General features: G+C 42.4%; 1 protein-coding gene across 3 annotated transcripts in view; it reads left to right on the top strand.

Annotated features, from left to right (window-relative positions):
• Positions 1–20,102, top strand: part of galnt7 (UDP-N-acetyl-alpha-D-galactosamine: polypeptide N-acetylgalactosaminyltransferase 7) — a 126,947-nt gene that overhangs the window by 103,065 nt on the left and 3,780 nt on the right. For 2 of the 3 annotated variants that reach the window (XM_080189467.1, XM_080189465.1), the window contains 6 exons: positions 159–341; positions 7,313–7,430; positions 7,811–7,933; positions 9,566–9,784; positions 15,654–15,752; positions 18,502–18,630. In XM_080189467.1, coding sequence (XP_080045593.1) covers positions 159–341; positions 7,313–7,430; positions 7,811–7,933; positions 9,566–9,784; positions 15,654–15,752; positions 18,502–18,630 — 871 coding nt within the window. The remainder of the gene's footprint in view (positions 1–158; positions 342–7,312; positions 7,431–7,810; positions 7,934–9,565; positions 9,785–15,653; positions 15,753–18,501; positions 18,631–20,102) is intronic. The other variant, XM_080189466.1, reaches the window with a different exon arrangement.

The raw sequence follows: 20,102 nt of genomic DNA, 5'->3' as shown, positions 1-20,102 counted from the left end.
AGTTGAAATTTTCTATTGTTTATTGATTTACCTCTAAGTCCTATAATCTTTCTATTTTTCCCATGTATCCTGCTGCATCCTTCACCCTAATTCCAATAATATGTTGACGCATGGATCTTTGCCTACCCCTTCCGCCTCCGCCAACGATATTGCCGCAGAACCACATGTACTGTCCCACTCATAGATGTCATAAACGGAAATACTTACGAGATATCACCACAGGGGGGTGGTGACGAAGATGGTTTTGCTAGAGGAGCGTGGGACTGGAGCATGCTGTGGAAGCGTGTCCCTCTGTCCAAGCGGGAGAAGGAAAGGAGAAAACATAGAACTGAGCCATATTGGTAATCATTAGAACATTTAATAATTGCCACTTGTAAAAAAGAAATCTGCGCACTAATTCTGTATCCAGCTAATGTCCATTTGTGTTTTTGTTCTGTTTTTATATGTTAGACATTTCTCTTTTACCTGAAAAATCAGTGTTCACAATGAACTGAAAAGGCTGCACTCATATATTGCCAATTCTTTCCTCGCTTTAAACACAAGAACCTTTCCCTTTTCTCGCTTAATTTTCAAAACTTGTAAATCATATACGCCGCAAAGTGCTTGATGCCAAGTAAGGATCGACCAATAGTTCTTTTGTCAATTTTTGTGTGGAGGCTGTGTTCAAAGTATGACAAACCAGAAGTTCCAGTTTAGCACATAATGCAGTCGCTGAGGTACAGCTCATGCTTGTACACTGAGCTGCCATTCATTGCAGAGGGAGTATCTTAATCCCACACAGTTGGCCGCAATCGTCTTAACTTTTTCCAATTGTACAACTGGAGGAGGTAAAGCAGCATAGAATGTATTCAGTGATTGGAACATTTCTGTCAAATGTGCAGAGCTGAATATCTTGAAAGAAGATGAGTTTCAGAAGGGAAAAGCTGAGGGACTTGTAATTTTAAGCAGAGGACAATTTTATTTCTGTGTATGTGAAGTTTAGCATATCATTTCACTGCCGGGAATTTTTACTTCACACTCACTAGATCTTGGTGTCTGGTATGGTTTCGAGCCCCTCCTTTTATTAAGTGGGCAAATGGGTGAGTGCACTTAAGTAAGTAAACAAACGGCGTCTATTATTTCCCTATTGCTAAACCTGAGAAGAAGTTGGGTGGAAAGTTGGTTTGAATTACAGCAGTGTAAAATTACACAAAGCACTGGAGTTAGGGATACAGGGTTAACCCCTTCCAAATCGGTAAGAAGACCTCAATACCCAAACCTGTTCCCTGGTCTTAAACAAATACTGTGCTAAAGTGGAGCTAATTCAAGGATGTTTACTTACCATGAAACCAGCCATAATTTTTCATGACTCTTACAATATACTCTCACATTTTGACGCCCTTAAAATGCTGCCCCTGGGACTAAATGGAATGGATTAGAAAACTAGCGGAGAAAATTAACAGGCAGGATTTTAGCTGTAATGTAATGAAATTAAAATAATTTTTTTAGGCAATGGTAAACATATGGTCCCTGGAAATAACGAATAGGAGCTTACTATCGTGCTCTGGAAAAGCTGGTGACCTCAGCTCAGAAGTTTGCAGATGACTTCACAATATGCTGGTTGTTCAAATGATGAACGATGGAGATGAGCTGGATGGCGGTTGGGGTGCTGTTGTTGTGCCACAGAACCATAGAGTCCATATGGAAGCCATTCAGCCCATCGAGTTGGCACTGACTTTCCAAAAAAGCCTCTTACCCAGGCCCACTCTCCTGCCCTATCCCCATAACCACATGCCTTTACCATAGCTAATCCGCCTAACCTACACATCTGTGGACACTAAGGAGCAATGTAGTACAGACGATCCACCTAAGCTGGACTCTGGGAGAAAACCGAGGAAACGCACGCAGGTGTGGGGAGAATGTGCACTCTTCACACAGTTACCCAATGCCAGAATTGAACCCAGATCCCTGGAGCTCTGAGGCAGCAGTGCCAACCACTCTGCCGTTGCGCTGCCCATAGTTGGATTGTTGGGGAGGGATAATGGATAATTTGCAAGTGCATTTCAAGATTGATGGGCTATGTACTTAGGATATAAAGTCAGCAGAGGAGTTATAGAATTAATGGGAAAATACTAGCTCTAACTGATCAGGAAACGGCTCTTCAAGTCTCAAAGTTATCAAAATCATCAAGCTACAGTTTGGCTACTATCAAGTCAGATGATTTTATCAATGGAGTTATAGATTGAAAGAAGCCATTCTGCCACTATACTGTGCATTGTTAAGATTAGATCTTGACTAATGTCTATGATTCTTGAACCTTCACTACAGAAAGGAAGTAACTAAATTCAAAATGTGCAGAAACAGCTATGACTGGGGACTACAGAATAATGTCTTTGAGGATGCACCCAAGATGTTGGCGAGAAGGAGGTTGGAGCGCAGGAATGTAGAGGATATGTCAGAACTGTTTAATTTGGTACAGTATAACTGAAGAGAGACACAAAAAGGGCTGGATTTGGACTCTAAAAAAGCATAACTTTATTGAGGGTGGATAGTTTTGGGGTTAGTCTATAAAGAGAGGTGCTTAGGTCTTCTTAAACATCAAAGTGGACAAATATTTTCGAGGGAAACATCTAGACAGTAAAAACTGGTTTAGTTCTGGATCTGGCATTTTCTCTTTTGGCCACCATAACTTTGGCTTGCATTTTTACAGCAATTTTGAACCAAACAGGAATTAATTATTTTTTTTTGAGCTTGGTGTCTCCAATTACTTTTGTTCTATTATTTAATGTACCATAGCAAATACAGATTGCTGCAAGTCACCTTGTAGCAATAATGCTTTTTGTTGATGTACTCAGTATTAAATATTGGTCGATCCTTACAAAGCAATGTTACAAGTAATACTGCCTGATTCATCCTGTTTTGCAGGAAGTAAGATGCATTATAGAGTTCTACATGGAAAAATAAACCATTGACTAAAATAGTCTTGATTATGATTAACATATGCCTTTAATATCCAGTCATTCTTTAGACTTCAAATTTTATGTTGAGTAAGGCAAATTAAGGGGAGCCAAACGAGTAATCCAGTGGCCCAGGTTAATCTTCTGGGGACATGGTTTCAGGTCCCCCACACCAGCTGGTGAAATTTAAATTCAATTAATAAACCTGCTATGTAAAGCTGGTCTCAGTATTGGTGACCATGACAACTATCATCGATTGTTATGAAAACTTATCCGGTTCGTTAATGTCCACTGGGGAAGGAAATCTACCATCTCACGGTCTGGCTTAATTGTGACTCCAGGCCCACAGCAATAAAAGCATAAAAGATAAAAGCAGGAGTGACCACATTGCCCATTGAGCTCCCTCTGCTACTCAGTACAATCATGGCTGATCTTGATCTCCGGCTCCATTTTCTCATCCTCCCATATCGCTTAATTCCCTGAGAGGTAAAAGAAATCTATCACAGCTTTACATGTATTCAATAATGACGCATTCACAACCCTCTGGGGTGGAGAATTCCAAAGATTCACAACCCTTTGAATGAAGTTTTTACTTCTCTCAGTCCTAAATGATTGATCCCCTTGCCAAGAATGTGGCCCCATGTTTTTGATTCCCTGACCAGCAGAAACAATCTCTCAGCATCCAGTCTATACAGTCCTGTAAGAAATTTGTAGGTTTCAGTGAGATTGCCTCTCATACTTCTATTCTCCAGAGAATAGAAGTCCCATTTAACTCAGCCTCATCATAGAGCAACCCACTCATTCCAGTGACCAATTTAGTGAACTTTCTCCATATCACATACAGTGCAAGTATATCCTTTCCTGAATGTAAAGACCAAAACTGCACGCACACTATTCCAGATATAGTCTCACAAAATTCTTGTACAAGTGTAGCAAGATTTCTTTATTTTTGTATTCAATTCCTCATGCAATAATGGACAACAAGTCAATGTGGTTGATTTTTTTTAACTGCTCTAACAAATGACTTAGTTCATGGGCAATTAGGGCTGGACAATGAATCCTGGCCTTACTGGCAATGTCCACATCTCATGAAAGAAAAATAATCACATTTTCCTTTCCATTGTAGCAGTTAGGTCGTAAAGAATTTTTAAAAACAAAAATCTGAAACTTAGCAGCTGAAATTTCACTCTGATATTAGTATCTAGTTGTAATATACACTGGTTAATATCTTCAAAATAGGTGACAAAGGGATTTCTTTTGAATGCACAAGTACATTTGTTGCTAATATCCTGCAGCACTGTGTCAATCCACAATGATTTAGGGATTCTCCCTGCTTCATTGGAAAAACCCAGCATCTGAATGTCAGTGTTGTGGCCTGACCAGTGTATGTGAGCATGCACAACTGAATACATGATGCTAGCTTTCAGTTTTTGTGGGAATTTTCTAAGCAGGAAAAGCTACTAAATTAGGCATCAAGAAAGATGTACCATAAATTGTTGTTCTTTCAAATAGCTGTAACGCATCTTACAATCTGCTCAATATGGTAGGCAGAAAAAAAGATAATATTCCAGCTCCTTGACATTACGTGAGTGCAGCAAGCTTTAACCTGATTCTGCCTATCTAATACCCTTAGATTTTCACTGCGCTGTCCTCGTGTCAGATTTGAGATTCTCTTCCACTCTCCCTCTCCCTGAAAAAAATCTAAGTTGAGTCTGTGATTCTACTTTCCTTGTTCTGATCATCTTGGACCCACCTTACCTGAACATACTATGGTGCTTTGCCAATCTGACCAAATGAAAAGCTGTGACCATGCATGGGGTTCTGCTGCTACGTGTTTCATGTTTTGAGGTGCATTCCTAACGTGATTCTTTCTTATTTTTAACAGGCTTACTTTTCCACAATTCTTTTTGATTTTTGATTTTTTTTCTCCTGCTTTTAAGTGTGCTTTGCATGAATATAGCTAGCTTGTTGTGTTTAATACTGTAAATAGGCAGAATGTTATGTAATCACAGTAATTTTGTTTGTTGCATTTCACTTTACAGCATTTTGCCTGTACACCAAAATTAACAGCCCTGTTTACAATGGTATCTTAATGAAAGGAGCGACTGGTTGAAGTAATATTTGTTTTCAGAATGTGTGATTTTACAAGTCTTGTGACTTGAGCTGCATGTTCCCTGCTTCAGCCAAAGTCAGTAAAAGAGACAAGGTTAAGCTCATCATCAGCACAGCAAATAATGCAGTAGTATGTTTGTTATTGAATATTTCTAATTTCTCCAAATGGTAGGTTTTAAAGGCGTCTGCAGGTGCACGGGATGGAATATTCGCTTCAAATGTTTGATTTTCAGTGATGAAGCAATTCATAGTCCAGTGCTGACTGTAACTCCGGCATTTGTGTCCTAAATCAACAGGGCAAGTTCTGGAATTTGGTAGCTATTGGGGGGCAATAGTATGATTGAAATAAGAACAGAAAATGCTGGAAAAACTCAGCAGACCTGGCAGCATCTGTGGACAGAGAAACAGAGTTAGTGTTTCAAGTCCAGATGACTCTGCTTAGGCTGAAGATAGTTTCCTGGATTATCACTTCCTTTAAAATTGAACAAAAGTCAAGAGAAACCTGTCCACCAAAAGAGAAAATGCAGAAAAATCTCAGTCGGTCTGGCAGCATCTGTAAGGAGAGAAAAGAGCTGACGTTTCAAGTCCTGATGACCCTTTGCCAAAGCTTTGACACAAGATCATCTGGACTCGACACGTCAGCCTTTTCTCTCCTTAACAGGTGCTGCCAGATCTGCTGAGATTTTCCAGCATTTTCTCTTTTTGGTTTTGAATTCTAGCATCCGCAGTAATTTGCTTTTAGTTTAGGAGATGAAGGAAACCAGTTGCCTGCTTTTTTTTTCTACAGTTGGATGAAATTATTGAAGTCAAGTCATGCAGCAGAGGTGAAATCTGAATCCTTTAATGGGAAGGGCAAGGCTAGTTCTTTCAGTATCAGTTGAGAACAATGTAAATCACAAACTTGGTTCAGATTGGATTGTTAAACAAGGTACTGTCAACCCTTAAGAGAAATTTGGAGGTGTCACAACAGCTGGTAGTTAAGAGCTGTTGAAACAAAGCAAGCAACGCTTGAGATTTATTTATAGTGTTCGAGGGGAGAAAGTACTAAGCAAAGGGGTAAATGGTTTGAATAGTTGGAATTAGGAGTATAGATGCAGAAAATGACAACTGAAGACCAATGCAAGCAGGCCCAGACTTGCAGTTGTAAACTGGTAACCATATTAAAAACAAATCACAGGACTTGCTTGTTCTCAAATCATGTGATTCCACCACATATATAATCTTTAGATCTAATAAGACATGTACTGTTCAGTTGGGGTGGGGTAGTTTCAGGGGTCAAAGGGCAAGATAAAGGCGAAGGAAATTGTTCCTGTTGAAATGGAACACCGGTTCTGAATTAGACTTGCATACTTTGCATGCTTACTTTTAAACACTGAGTTGATTTCTCAGTAGTGGAGGTTAATTGCTATTAAATAAAAAGTAAAAAAAAATGCAGAAACTAACTGAAATAAGAACAGAAAATGCTGGAAGCTCTCAGCAACAGTTATGTTTGAAGCAATAACTTGCCTGATTTTCCCACAGACGCAGAGAGTTTCCAACAGTTCCCATTTTCTTATTTTGCATGTCTTTAAGCTAAATTAGCTTTTCAGTGTCTTTTATTTAATCCTTACCTAAAATCTTCCCAAATATTTTATTTTTGTTTACAAGTTACCTTGGGAGGCGATGGCCTAGTGGTATTATCGCTAGACTATTAATCCAGAAACTCGGCTAATGTTCTGGGGAACCCGGGTTCGAATCCCGCCATGGCAGGCAGTGGAATTTGAATACAATAAAAAGTATTTGGAATTGAGGATCTACTGATGACCATGAAACCGTTGTCGATTGTCAGGAAAACCCGCCTGGTTCATGTCCTTTAAGGAAGGAAATCTGCCGTTCTTGCCTGATCCAGAGCCACAGCAATCTGCTTGACTCTCAACTGCCCCCCAAGAGCAACTAGGGTTGAGCAATAAATGTTGGCCAGCCAGTGACGCCCATGTCCCACAGATGAATTTTTAAAAAAGTGTTGCTGCTTTAGAGCACTAAACAATAGTTCCTAACTTTCAAATCAGTTAGTACCTTTAGATCAACAATTTGCTGTTCCTTAATTTGGAAAATTGAGCTGAAATTGGCATTGTCACTGAAAAGGGCACGCGAACTTTAAATTGGTTTTATATGGATTTAATTTTTAAAGCGTGCAGTTCGGAAAAGATTAGACGCAGGAGGGATGCTACAACTGCTGGAAACTTCTAACGTGCTATCTATTTGTCCAACGATGACTTTCCCAGGTCCCCAGCCATGGCTGGGGGTTTGTTCGCTATTGAACGAGATTACTTCTTTGAACTTGGGCTATATGATCCTGGCCTTCAAATCTGGGGAGGTGAAAACTTCGAGATATCGTATAAGGTAATGTACAAAGAAATACGGTAAAGTATGAGGTATTGTGCCTAAATCAATAACCCAGTTACTCTTTTTTAAAAAAATGCTGCATTATCGCTGGAACATCATTGGCTTTGCAATGTTAACACAAACTATTTATTATCAGAAAATGGCAGTACCTGACAACAGCAACACAATTTTGTATCAGTACACTTTCATTATTGAACGTTTGGCAATTTATGAAAAATTTAATTTGTAGAGATTGCAGTTCCAACCTGAAAATATTGGCCAGGTGATTGTCCTTCCTGATGTACGTAATTAATGCATACAATTATGCAATTGTTGAGAAAAGGTTTTTAATCCTACAGAGCTAATGCTTTTTGTTCTCTTGTTCTGTGTCTCTCTAGATATGGCAGTGTGGGGGGAAGTTGCTATTTGTACCTTGCTCTCGTGTGGGGCATATTTACCGCCTGCACGGGTGGGCAGGGAATCCACCACCTGCTCACGTTGGGTCATCTCCAACGTTAAAGGTATGTATCCGTCCAATCGCCAATGTGAAGAATGAACCCGAATGACCTTAATGAATAATATTACATGTAAATATGATAATCTCTGTTTGCAATGTAACAAGGGTCTCACCAATTTCATGTCATTTTCTCTTTCTCTTGCTTCTGTGCAGATGTAAATTAGATCATTTTTAGATATGTTTTATTGAGGTAGAAATGATAATTAGCTGTTGCACTTGTGTGTTGCTACTTCAAATCTTTGACGACATTTATTGTCTATTGTGACCATTGATCCATTTTCTATCTCTTATCCATCTTGCAGTACAAAATAATCTGGGTGGACTGGTGACTGCTCAGAAAATGGAACAATCGATTGTTATTTGACTAAATCATTCTATTAGGTAACGCTATGTTGCAGAAGATAGACAAACATAAATGCCAAGTTCCATTTTGATTAACAAAATGAATAATTTTGGACTTATTTTAATAACTTCAGTCATGTAGACATCTAGTAACACCGATTTTAGTAATGTTACAGGTTGGTCAATCTTATCTCAACATTTTAGTAACACCCCCTAACATATTTAATCCATCATGCCAAATGGACAGAGTCAGCAGACAAATATACATTTCTTCAAGTAATTGTTAGAACAAATATCCAACATTCTTTGAAATATTTGGCCTTGCTTTGGGTGCTAAATCTCTGGTGCTTCCTTTTCAAATCAATTATGTAAAGTATTGAATGGAAGAGCACTCAGCTTCCAGCCTTGCTATTGGTTCAATGGACTATGCTCAGGTTACCAACTCATGAGGTGATTGTCATCTTTAATTACACAGTGTTCCCTCTAAGCTGCACAGGTGCATAGCCACATAGTAACCTGGAGCGCACAGTACAACAAATGACTCACGTTCTGTTTTAATTTGCACTGCAAGGCCATGCAGCAATCATGAAAGAACCATGCAATGCAACAAACAGGCCATGCACATCCTTGTGAAATAAAAGCAAGCATTGGTTTCATGTAGAAATAGCCCTTCATTTTAAAGTCTGTGGAACTGAAAGCAAATGCTAGCTAATACACAACCAATTTGGAGCCCTGGTGTTTCTGTCACTAATTGTAGAAGACTGAGGGGTGTTCTTATAGAGGTGTATAAGATCATGAGAGGCATGGATGGGGTGAATGCACTTAGTCTTTTTCCCAGGGTTGGCGAATCGAGAACTAGACAGCATAGTTTTAAGTTAAGAAGGGAAAGAATTAATAGGAACCTGAGAAGCAACTTTTTTACACAGAGGGCGGTATGTATGTGGAATGAGTTGCCAGAGGAAGTGGTTGAGGCAAGGACAACATTTAAAAGGCATTTGGACACATACATGGATAGAAAAGGTTTAGAGAGATATGGGCCAAATGCAGGCAAGTGGGGTTAGCTTAGATGGGCATTTTGGTTGGCATGGACCAGGTTGGGCCAAAGGGCCTGCCTCCACCATAGGTTCTATGCTTATCTAATAAATTTTGAATTTTCATAATATAGTTTTAGTTCTCATAATGGACAGATTTTAAACCAAGTTATTTTGCTTCATTTCAGTTCAGGTTAAATTGCCTTCCCCTTTTGAATTTCACATGTTAGTCGTGAACTTATTTTATTGAATTTTTTTCACAGAATTATGTTCGTGTTGTAGAGGTCTGGTGGGATGAATACGCTGACTATTTTTATGCAAGTCGTCCAGAAACAAAAGCCATGGCTTACGGAGATATATCTGAGCTCAAGAAATTTCGTGAAGAACACAACTGCAAGAGTTTTAAATGGTTCATGGAAGAAATAGCTTATGACATTCCAGAGAATTACCCACTACCAGCTAAGAATGTAGAATGGGGAGAGGTAAAATTAATGCTACGTAATCAAGCTAGGTTAATTGATGGAGTCTCATCCCCCCCCCCCTGCAATTGTTAGGCAAATCTTCCCAAGGATAATCAGAAGAAAAAGTTGTTGCTGTGTGCAATATTTATGTTACACTGCAGATTTGGTTGATACTAGGCTACGCTACCAGCTCTGTGCAGAATTTATCCTGTAGCTTTATGTTGAAACTAAAAGCAAAGAAGTCAGATTTGACTTGCAGGTAGCCTCGGTGCTTCACTTGGCCTCATCCAATCCTCACAGGAAATAAGGAGCTTTCCGAGAGTGAACCAACAACTGACGTAATTGGCGCTAGAAGTTGCCAATGATAATACAGCCTGTCTACGTTCATGCCATAGACTGCTGTGTGACTAGTGGCTTATTAATGTGAGATTCCTGGAGACTTCTGGGACCATATTCCAGTGAGAATTTGCCATCTTCAGGATCAAGAGAGGGAGGGCTGTAAGAGAATATTGAAAGGGTGAAGAGGAGAGAGTCTGTACTGTGAATCTCTGAACTTGCAGCTAGATCTACATTGAGAACCTGCTATGAATGTTTTTAAACTGTGATTAGGAATTTTGGTAAATAATCCCAATTCTAAAATATGAAACGATATTTGGTACAATCATTCCCAAATCTTTAAGCACAGGGTAATGCTTTCCAGTGTCCTTCCCCCTCTGAAAGATATGGGTGGCACAGTGGCTAGCACTGCTGCCTCACTGCACCAGGGACCCGAGTTCAGTTCCCAGTTTAGTCACCGTCTGTGTGGAGTTTGCACATTCTCCCTGTGTCTGCGTGGATTTCCTCCAGATGCTCCCACAGTCCGAAAGACATGCTGATTAGGTATGTTGTCGTGCTAAATTCTCCCCAGTGTCCCCAAACAGGCACCAGAGTGTGACAGCTAGGGGATTTTCACAGTAACTTCAGTACAGTGTTAATGTAAGCCTACTTGTGACATTAATAAATAAACTTCAAAAAGTATGATAGACATGCAGCAAACAAATTCACTTCAGATGGGGATGTCTTCATAAGAATATAAGAAATAGGAGCAGGAGTAGGCCATCTAGCCCCACGAGCCTGCCCCGCCATTCAATAAGATCAAGGCTGATCTGTCGTGGCTCAGTTCCACATTCCCACCCTCTCCCCATAACCCTTAATCTCCTTGCCTATCAAAAACCTATCAACCCGCATCTTAAAAATATTTAGCGAGGCAGCCTCCACCACTTCAACAGGCAGAGAATTCCAGAGATTCACCACCCTTTGAGTGAAGAAGTTCCTCCTCATCTCCATTCTAAACTGCCCCCCCTTTATCCTGAGGCTGTGCCCTCTAGTCCTACTGTCCTTTCTGAGCGGGAAGAGCCTCTCCACCTCTATCCTATCCATCCCATTCAACATCTTATACGTCTCAATGAGATCTCCCCTCATTCCTCTAAACTCTAACGAGTACAAGCCTAGTTTATTCAGCCTCTCCTCATAGTTCAACCCCCTCAACTCCGGAATCAGCCTAGTAAACCTCCTCTGCACTCCCTCCAAGGCCAAAATATCCTTGCGTAAGTGCGGCGACCAAAACTGCACACAGTACTCCAGCTGCAACCTCACCAGTGCCCTATACCGCTGCAGCAAGACCTCCCTACTTTTATATTCAATCCCCCTCGCTATGAAGGCCAGCATCCCATTCGCCTTCCTGACCACCTGCTGCACCTGCAGGCTGGGTTTTTGCGAATCATGCACAAGGACCCTGAGGTCCCTCTGCACCGTCGCATGCTGCAGTTTTTCGCCACGTAAGTAATAGTCCTTCCTACCATTATTCCTACCAAAGTGGACAACCTCACATTTGCCAACATTAAATTCCATTTGCCAGTTCCTGGCCCATTCGCCCAGCCTATCTAGATCCTTCTGCAGAGTCTCCACACCCTCCGCACAATTTGCCGTTCCACCAATGTTGGTGTCATCAGCAAATTTCAACACCACACACTCGGTTCCTCCTCCAGATCATCTATATAAATGGTGAATAGCTGAGGCCCCAGCACCAACCCCTGGGGCACTCCACTAGTCACCAACCGCCAATCCGAATAGCACCCATTGACCCCCACTCTCTGCCTCCTATTTGACAGCCAATCCTCTATCCATGCTAACACCCTACCCCCAACTCCATGCCCCCTGACCTTCTGCAATAACCTCTTGTGAGGCACCTTGTCAAACGCCTTCTGAAAATCAAGAAAGACCACATCCACCAGCTCTCCTCTATCCACCGCCCTAGACACATCCTCATAGAACTCCAATAATTTTGTCAGACACAACTTCCCCTTAACGAAACCGTGCTGCGTCTGCTGTACCAAACAATTCTCAAGATGCGTCGCTATTTTCTCCTTGATGACGGATTCTAACATTTTACCTACAACAGACGTTAAACTAACCGGCCTATAATTCCCCGCCTTTTGCCTGCCACCCTTCTTAAACAACGGCGTAACATTAGCCGTTTTCCAATCTTCCAGCACTTCCCCGGAATCCAGCGATGTTTGGAAAATAATCACCAAGGCATCCACTATCACCTTCGCCATTTCCTTCAGAACCCTTGGATGCATTCCATCTGGTCCTGGGGACTTGTCCACAATCAGTCCCTCCAGCCTGTCGAGCACCGCCTCTCTAGTAACAATAATGTCATTCAGGCCCTCCACTCCTACCATCTTTCCATCGCTAACACCCGGCAAATTATTCACGTCCTCCTCCGTGAAGACCGAAACAAAAAAGTTATTCAGGGCCTCAGCCATTTCCCCATCCCCTACCACTTAGTCCCCCCTCTCATCCTCTAAGGGTCCAACGTTCACCCTAGCCAGCCTCTTCCTTTTTATGTATTTATAAAAACTCTTGCTATCCTTTTTTATATTAAGCACTAGCCCAGCTTCATAGTTTATCCTACTCTTCTTTATCAATTTCATTGTCATTCTTTGCTGACATTTAAACCTCTCCCAATCCTCTTCTCGCCCACTACTCTTAGCTACTCTAAACGCATCCGCTTTTAATTTAACACTTTCCTTCACCTCCTTCGTTATCCACGGCTGATTACCTCTCCTCCTCCGATCCTTTTTAACCATCGGAATAAATTTCTGCTGAGCACCAAGAAAGATCTCCTTAAAGATCCTCCACTGTTCCTCAGCAGACCTACCTTCCAACACACTCCCCCAATCAACATTCGCCAATTCCTCTCTCATCCTACCATACTCCCCTCTGTTCAAACAAAGGACATATGTCCGGGAACCCACTTTCTCCTCCTCCATCTGCATCAGGAACTCCACCATACAATGATCACTCTTCCCAAGAGGATCCTTCACCACAAGGTCCCTAATTCTACCCGCCTCATTACATAACACCAGATCCAAGATAGCTCGCTCCCTCGTTGGCTCCAACACACACTGTTCGAGGAAACTATCCCGGCAGCATTCCAAGAACTCCTCCTCAAGCCCACCGCGTCCAACATGGGTCGACCAATCGATATGTAGATTGAAATCCCCCATAATTACCGCCGTTCCATTCCTGCACGCCACATTTATTTGCGCGTTAACAGCCCGCCCCACCTCCAGATCATTATTCGGGTGCCTATAAACGACACCTACCAGCATCTTCCTCCCTTTGCTGTTCCTAATCTCCACCCACAACGATTCCACGTTCTGCTCATTGGTTCCTATATCATCCCTTACTACCACCCTGATGCTATCCTTAATCAGCAGAGCTATGCTCTCTCCCCCCCCCACCCCCCTTTCCTCCTTCCTATCCTTCCTAAACACTTGATACCCCTGGACATTCAGCTCCCAGTCCCTGTCACCTTGCAGCCATGTCTCTGTAATGGCCACCAGATCATATCCATTTGTGCTGATCTGCGCCACCAGCTCATCCACTTTATTCCGAATGCTTTGTGCATTCAGATAAAGTGCCTTCATCCCAGTCTTCACCGGTACCCTATTTGCCAGAACGCCACCAACCATACTCACACCCCCTACTCCTTTTATTATTGGGACATCCTTGGCCTCCCCCCTTACCTGCACCCTCTCCTTTACTTTAGACCCCGTAATGTCACCTACCTTCTCCCCCCCCCCCCCCCCAAATTAGTTTAAAGCCCTAACTACTGTCCTATTTACACGATTAGCCAGGACTCTGGTCCCAGCACGGTTCAGACCAACCCCATCCCACCTGAACAGGTCCCACCTACCCCAATACTGATGCCAATGCCCCATAAATTCAAACCCATTCCTCCCACACCAATCCCTGAGCCACCCATTCACTTCCTTAATCTTATCAACCCTACGCCCGTCTGCACTCAGTTCAGGCAGTAGTCCAGAGATAACCACCTTGTCGGTTCTACTTTTTAATTCCATTCCCAGCTTTTCAAACTCCCTCCCCAGATCCTCAGTTCGCATTTTGCCTACGTCATTGGCACCCACATGTACTACAACGACCGGATTCTCACCCTCCCACTCCAGGTTCCTCTGCAGCCCTGATGCGACATCCTGGACCCGAGCACCAGGCAGACAACACACCCTTCTGTGCACTTTGTCATTGTGACAAAGGACAGTGTCAATACCCTTAACCACACTATCCCCAATTATTACTATGTTCCTTTTCACCTTCTCTTTGCCTATGACCTGTGTCTGCATCACTGTACCGTGTGCAGTTTGCTCACCAAGCTCACCGCCCTTGTTCTCGTCCACACTGGAAGCAAGAACCTCAAACCTGTTATGCAGATTGAGAGGCTGAGGCATTTGGTCCCCACCCTCCTTCCTCCGGTCCCCACCCTCCTTCCTCTCCGCAGCCCCCTCCTGTTCCTGACCCTTAGAGTTAGCCAGTCTAGGGGGGGTGGATGTCTCTTGTACTCCATTATCAATGGCACCCTCCCTCCCCCTGATGAGCCTTAGTGTCTGTAGCTCAGAGGCCAGCTCATCTACTTTGAGCTGGAGCTCCTCCAGCAACCAGCACTTACTGCAGACATGGTCACTGGGAAGGACCCTGGGGTCCACCAGCTCCCACATCATACAGAAACAGCACATCACATGCCCCTCCATTATTCCCTGTAGTAATATTGAACGAATGTAACGCAAACTTACCTGGCCCTTTTCTCCCTAGCCCTTTGAACCTAAGCCCTAGTAGCTCACTCTGCTTCCCTCTCACTCCGCTGCCCGCTCCGACGCTGCCCGCTGTCTACACCAGGCCCCCTTTTAAACCTGGCGCTGTTTAAAAGCCTGCTTACCCACAAATCCCTGCTCTCCACTCCCCCCTTTGAATTCTTAAAGCGGTAAATACAAAAAGCCCGCGAAAATGCTTTTAAATAATTTAAACAGTTCTACAAGGTAAGTTCTAACTACACACTAAAACGCCCTCGAAAATGCTTTAAACTTATTTAAACAGGTTTTAGACAGGTAATTTCTTACCTGACTCTCTGCCCCTTCACTCGCCTGCTCCAGCAAACAGTGGAGCAATCATGTGGCACGCCTTTGCTAATGGCTGGAGAGGCAGGTTCTGCTGCACATGCTGGACCTGAAGCCACCAAGTGCCATTGAGGATGGTTGTTTTTAGCATTGGTCCCTGTTACCACTTTAGCCACTGGCCATCATAGTGGATGCCAGCTCACAAGAGGTGTTGCCAATTTCCTCTGTCAGCTAGTAACTGTCAATGTTTGGGCTTTTATGTCACCCTGACAAGCATTATTGAAGAAAAGCTTTGGACATCCTACAAATTGCCTGGCTCCAGCTACCTCACTATACAAGGCAGTATTGTGTAGCGCCTTATTTTAGAAGCAGTTTAATGATTGCGTGCCATTTACTGTGCAGCTGATTTATGGACCTGTCCCTTTTCATTTCAGATCAGAGGATATGAATCTGATTACTGCATCGACAGCATGGGCCATACCAATGGCGGGTTTGTTGAGCTGGGACCTTGCCACAGAATGGGAGGGAATCAGGTAACTATATCTGTTGCCAGTTTCAAAGTGACAAATCAAAGAGTTGGAATTTCAGTAATAAGTACATATGTATTGATAAGCAACTTCCTTATCAATTTGGTGAAGGACAAGTCAGGGCTAGTAATTTTGATATTTGATTTTTCATGATATTCAGTAAGCCAAGGTGGTGAATGAAAGCATGAACATACGAATTTGGAACAGGAGTAGACCACCTGGTCCTTTATGCCTGCTCTGCTGTTCAGTAGTATCATGGCTGATCTCATTGTAACCACAACTCTACATGCCTACCTACCCCAATAACATTTCACCCCCTTGTCTATCAAGAATCTATCTACCTCTGCCTTAAAAATGTTCAAAAGACTCTGCTTCCACCACCTTTTGAGGAAGAACCTTCCAAAGACTCACGACCCTCTGAGCAAAAGAATTTCTCCTCATCACTGTCTTAAATGGGTGACCCCCTGCTTTTAAACTGCAGCCCCTAGTTCTGGATTCTCTCACAAGAGGACAAACTCGCCACATCCACCCTGTCAAGACCCCAGGGCGGCACAGTGGTTAGCACTGCTGTCTCACAGTGCCAGAGGCCCAGGTTCGATTCCCGGCTTGGGTCACAGTCTGTGTGGAGTCTGCACGTTCTCCCTGTGTCTGAATGGGTTTCTTTTGGGTGCTCCGGTTTCCTCCCACAGTCTGAAAGATGTGCTGGTTAGATGCTAAATTCTAAATGCTGGCCATGCTAAATTCTCCCTTAGTGTACCCGAACAGGTGCTGGAGTGTGGCAATTAGGGGATTTTCACAGTTCACTGCAGTGTTAATATAAGCCTACTTGTGACAATAAAAAAAACTTACATGTTTCTGTGAATTTGCCTCTTACTCTTCTAAACTGTAATGGATACAAGCCTAACTCGTCCAACCTTTCCTCAGAAGACAACACACCCATTCCAATTATTTGTCTAGTAAGCCTTCACTGAACTGTTTCCGTCCTTCCTTCAGTAAGAAGAGCAGCACTGTACACAGTACTGTAGATGTAATGAAAACATGTTTTTAAGAAATAAAACATTGTTCAACGTACAAAATGATCTCCAGGGATCTGGTTAGTTAAATACAGGTGAATCATGAGTCAGTAAGTCATTGTTCTCATTAGGGAACGGTAGCACCATGGTTATTTTACTGGTGATTCAGAAGCCTGGCTTAGTAACCTGTAGACATGAGTTCATTTCCCATCGTGGATCTGTGGAACTTAAATTCAGTTAATAAATAAATCTGGAACTAAAAGTTAGATTCAGAAATGGTAATGGCTAACTGCTGTATTGTTGTGAAAACTCAACTTATGCCCTTTAGGGGAAGAAATATGACATCTCTGATTGGGTTGGCTTATATGTGACTTCAGACCCACAGCAAATGTTGTTAGCTTTTAACTGTCCTCGGAAATAACACAGCAAGACTCTTAATTAAGAGCAAATTAAGGCAACTAATTAGGGATAGGCAATAAAACCTGGCTTTGCCAGCAGCACCCACATCCAGTGAATGAATTATAAACACTACATCTAGCGCACAGATTTCTCTGCATTTTTAGGAGGTTGGGATCATCTGACTCCTGAATCATTAAAAATTCTCTTCAGTGACAAGTTCAGTGTAAGACTTTGGTCTGGAAGCTGTACTGGAGGGGAAACCATGTAACAAATATTAAGGAAACTACAACTGAAATGCACATTGAGGAATCCCCTCAGCTATATTCACCGTCGAACAATGGCTATCCTGATCAAATCATTGTTCACTGTGCATAGTGCAAGATCACAAATTGGTCAAAGGTCTTTGAACTGGAAAAGTACCTGATGAACCTCATTACCCTGAAAAAGCAAAGTGTCTCAAAATTTTGAACAGCAGGTTAAGCAAATGGTTTCACGTGGTTACTATGCATTAGCTACGTGGTCAGTCCAAAGCATGTTTTGCCTGCCACACAATTTAGGAAATCATGTACAAATTTCAGAGCCAGTAACAATGCTAAGTGTGTAGGCATACATCCCAGTGATTGAATGGCTGATCACGTCAAACACCTTGTTACTTCAGTTCATAATAATGCACATCGTAATCAACCAACCCACATTTGCAAAACCCCAAACAAAATATCTACTTTTGGAAATGATTTCGCGATTGGGCTACTCTTGCCAAACAATTCTGAGTCCTGTAGCTACACCATAAACCAGCTTAAGATAATCGGCTGTAACATAGCTCATAACGTTTACACTTATTAGAAGTGGCGTACAAAAGGAATGTGTTCAAACCTAGTGCCTTTTTTGTATTACCCGACAGCTTGTGGAGCCGATAGTTCTCCATTGCTTTCTGCATGGAGACACCTCAGCCAAGCAGAGTCAATTTGCCAACCCATCAGCACACTTTTCTCCTGTAATTCTAGTGTGGCACTGCCAAGGCTGACTCCAACCAGTCTTGTTGCCCCATTCACAGAGACACTGTACCCCTGTCCAACTCTCTGGCGTTTCATTGATGCATGGTCTCCTCCTCAAATCCTTTCAGTTTATACTCTGCTTTCTCTTCTTTGTTCTGTTGCTGCTGCACCCACACACTACCTGCCTATCTAGTTGTTTCAGAAACATTTTGCAAATGGTCTGGTAAGTTATTAATTGCTGAAACCAAGGAATGTTCCTGTAAATGCAGAGTTGTTTTGGTCCTGGCGTTACAGTAATGGAAAAGAAACAGAAACTTGTAGCATCACGAGGTAAATATTGTTTTTCAGCTGTTCCGAATCAATGAAGCTAATCAATTGATGCAGTATGACCAATGCTTGACCAGAGGACCAGATGGTTCAAAGGTTATGATTACACACTGTAACATGAATGTATATAAAGACTGGCAGTATTTTAAGGTAAAGTAAATATTATTTTCTTTTAGCAAGACTGACCAGACTAGGGCTTGTCTTTTCTCTAATAACGTGATGGCTGAGGGGGCAATCTGATAAGAGGTTTCCATATCAACAAATCCTTTCATAATCTTAGAGAATGCATTTGGGAGACCAAGAAATAAAGACCATAAATTTGATAAATCCAGTGGTGAATCCAGGAGAAACTTTCCTGCCCTGAGAATGATTAGAATCTGGAACTTCTATTTCCCCATTGTGTTATCACAGCATGCATCTTTTCGATTGTAATGTTGTGACTCACTTGGTGATTTCCATGTGTGTACACAGTTACCACAAGGAGTAGTTGAGGTGCATAACTTTCGAGGGGAAGCTAGAGAAAGACATGAAGGAGAAAGGAATTGAAAGTTGTGTGTACCATTTGAGCTGAATCGCCTGTTTGTGTACTGACCGTTCTATGTAATTCTCCCTACCTGAAAATGTTGACGTTTTTGCATCCAAGTGTGCTGATTGCACTCAGTTACGTTAAAAGTTCTAATTTGGAATGAATTTGACATCAAATTTGATAATGCTGCACTCGCTGAGAGCACTAATGCTGTCTTGTTAATGCACAATTGTATGATCAAATTAGAACCTGTGATCCATAATTTCTACCACATTGGTTTTTAAAAATGTGCGCGTAAATTGCTGGATGGAATTTTTCCATTTTGTTTTTCTAAAGTTGTCTCTGCCAGGAAAAGGGGAGGGTGGCCTGCCTACCAGATGCCTTCCTGGGTTTTCAGACACTTAGGAGAAAAGGTTGAGGGGCATCATTGACATCCAGCAATGACATCATGCTGGAGGGAGGGGCTGACAGAGATCAAAATTTAAAAAAACTTCCACAGAAACAGGACCACCTCCCCAATAGAAGCATTACCTGGAGCTGTCTCCTGCCATGGGGTACTGTCCAAGCATGACCCTTTTTCATAAGAACATAAGAAATAGGAGCAGGAGTAGGCCATCTAGCCCTTCGAGCCTGCCCCGCCATTCAATAAGATCATGGCTGATCTGTCGTGGCTCAGTTCCACTTTCCCGCCCTCTCCCCATAACCCTTAATCCCCTCTCTTATCAAGAACCCATCAACCCGCTTCTTAAAAATATTTAGCGAGGCAGCCTCCACCACTTCAACGGGCAGAGAATTCCAGAGATTCACCACCCTTTGAGTGAAGAAGTTCCTCCTCAACTCCGTTCTAAACCGCCTCCCCTTTATCTTGAGGCTGTGCCCCCTAGTCCTACTGTCTTTTTTGAGCGGGAAGAGTCTCTCCACCTCTATCCTATCCATCCCATTCATCATCTTATACATCTCAATGAGATCTCCCCTCATTCTTCTAAACTCTAACGAGTACAAGCCTAGTTTATTCAGCCTCTCCTCATAGCTCAATCCCCTCAACTCCGGTATCAGCCTAGTAAACCTCCTCTGCACTCCCTCCAGGGCTAAAATA

The sequence above is a fragment of the Carcharhinus amblyrhynchos genome, chromosome 5 (genome assembly GCF_965287045.1).
Source record: "Carcharhinus amblyrhynchos chromosome 5, sCarAmb.v2.hapA, whole genome shotgun sequence".
NCBI lineage: Eukaryota > Metazoa > Chordata > Chondrichthyes > Carcharhiniformes > Carcharhinidae > Carcharhinus > Carcharhinus amblyrhynchos.
The sequence above is the reverse complement of the archived record's forward strand: the minus strand, read 5'-3'. Positions and strand labels throughout refer to the sequence as shown.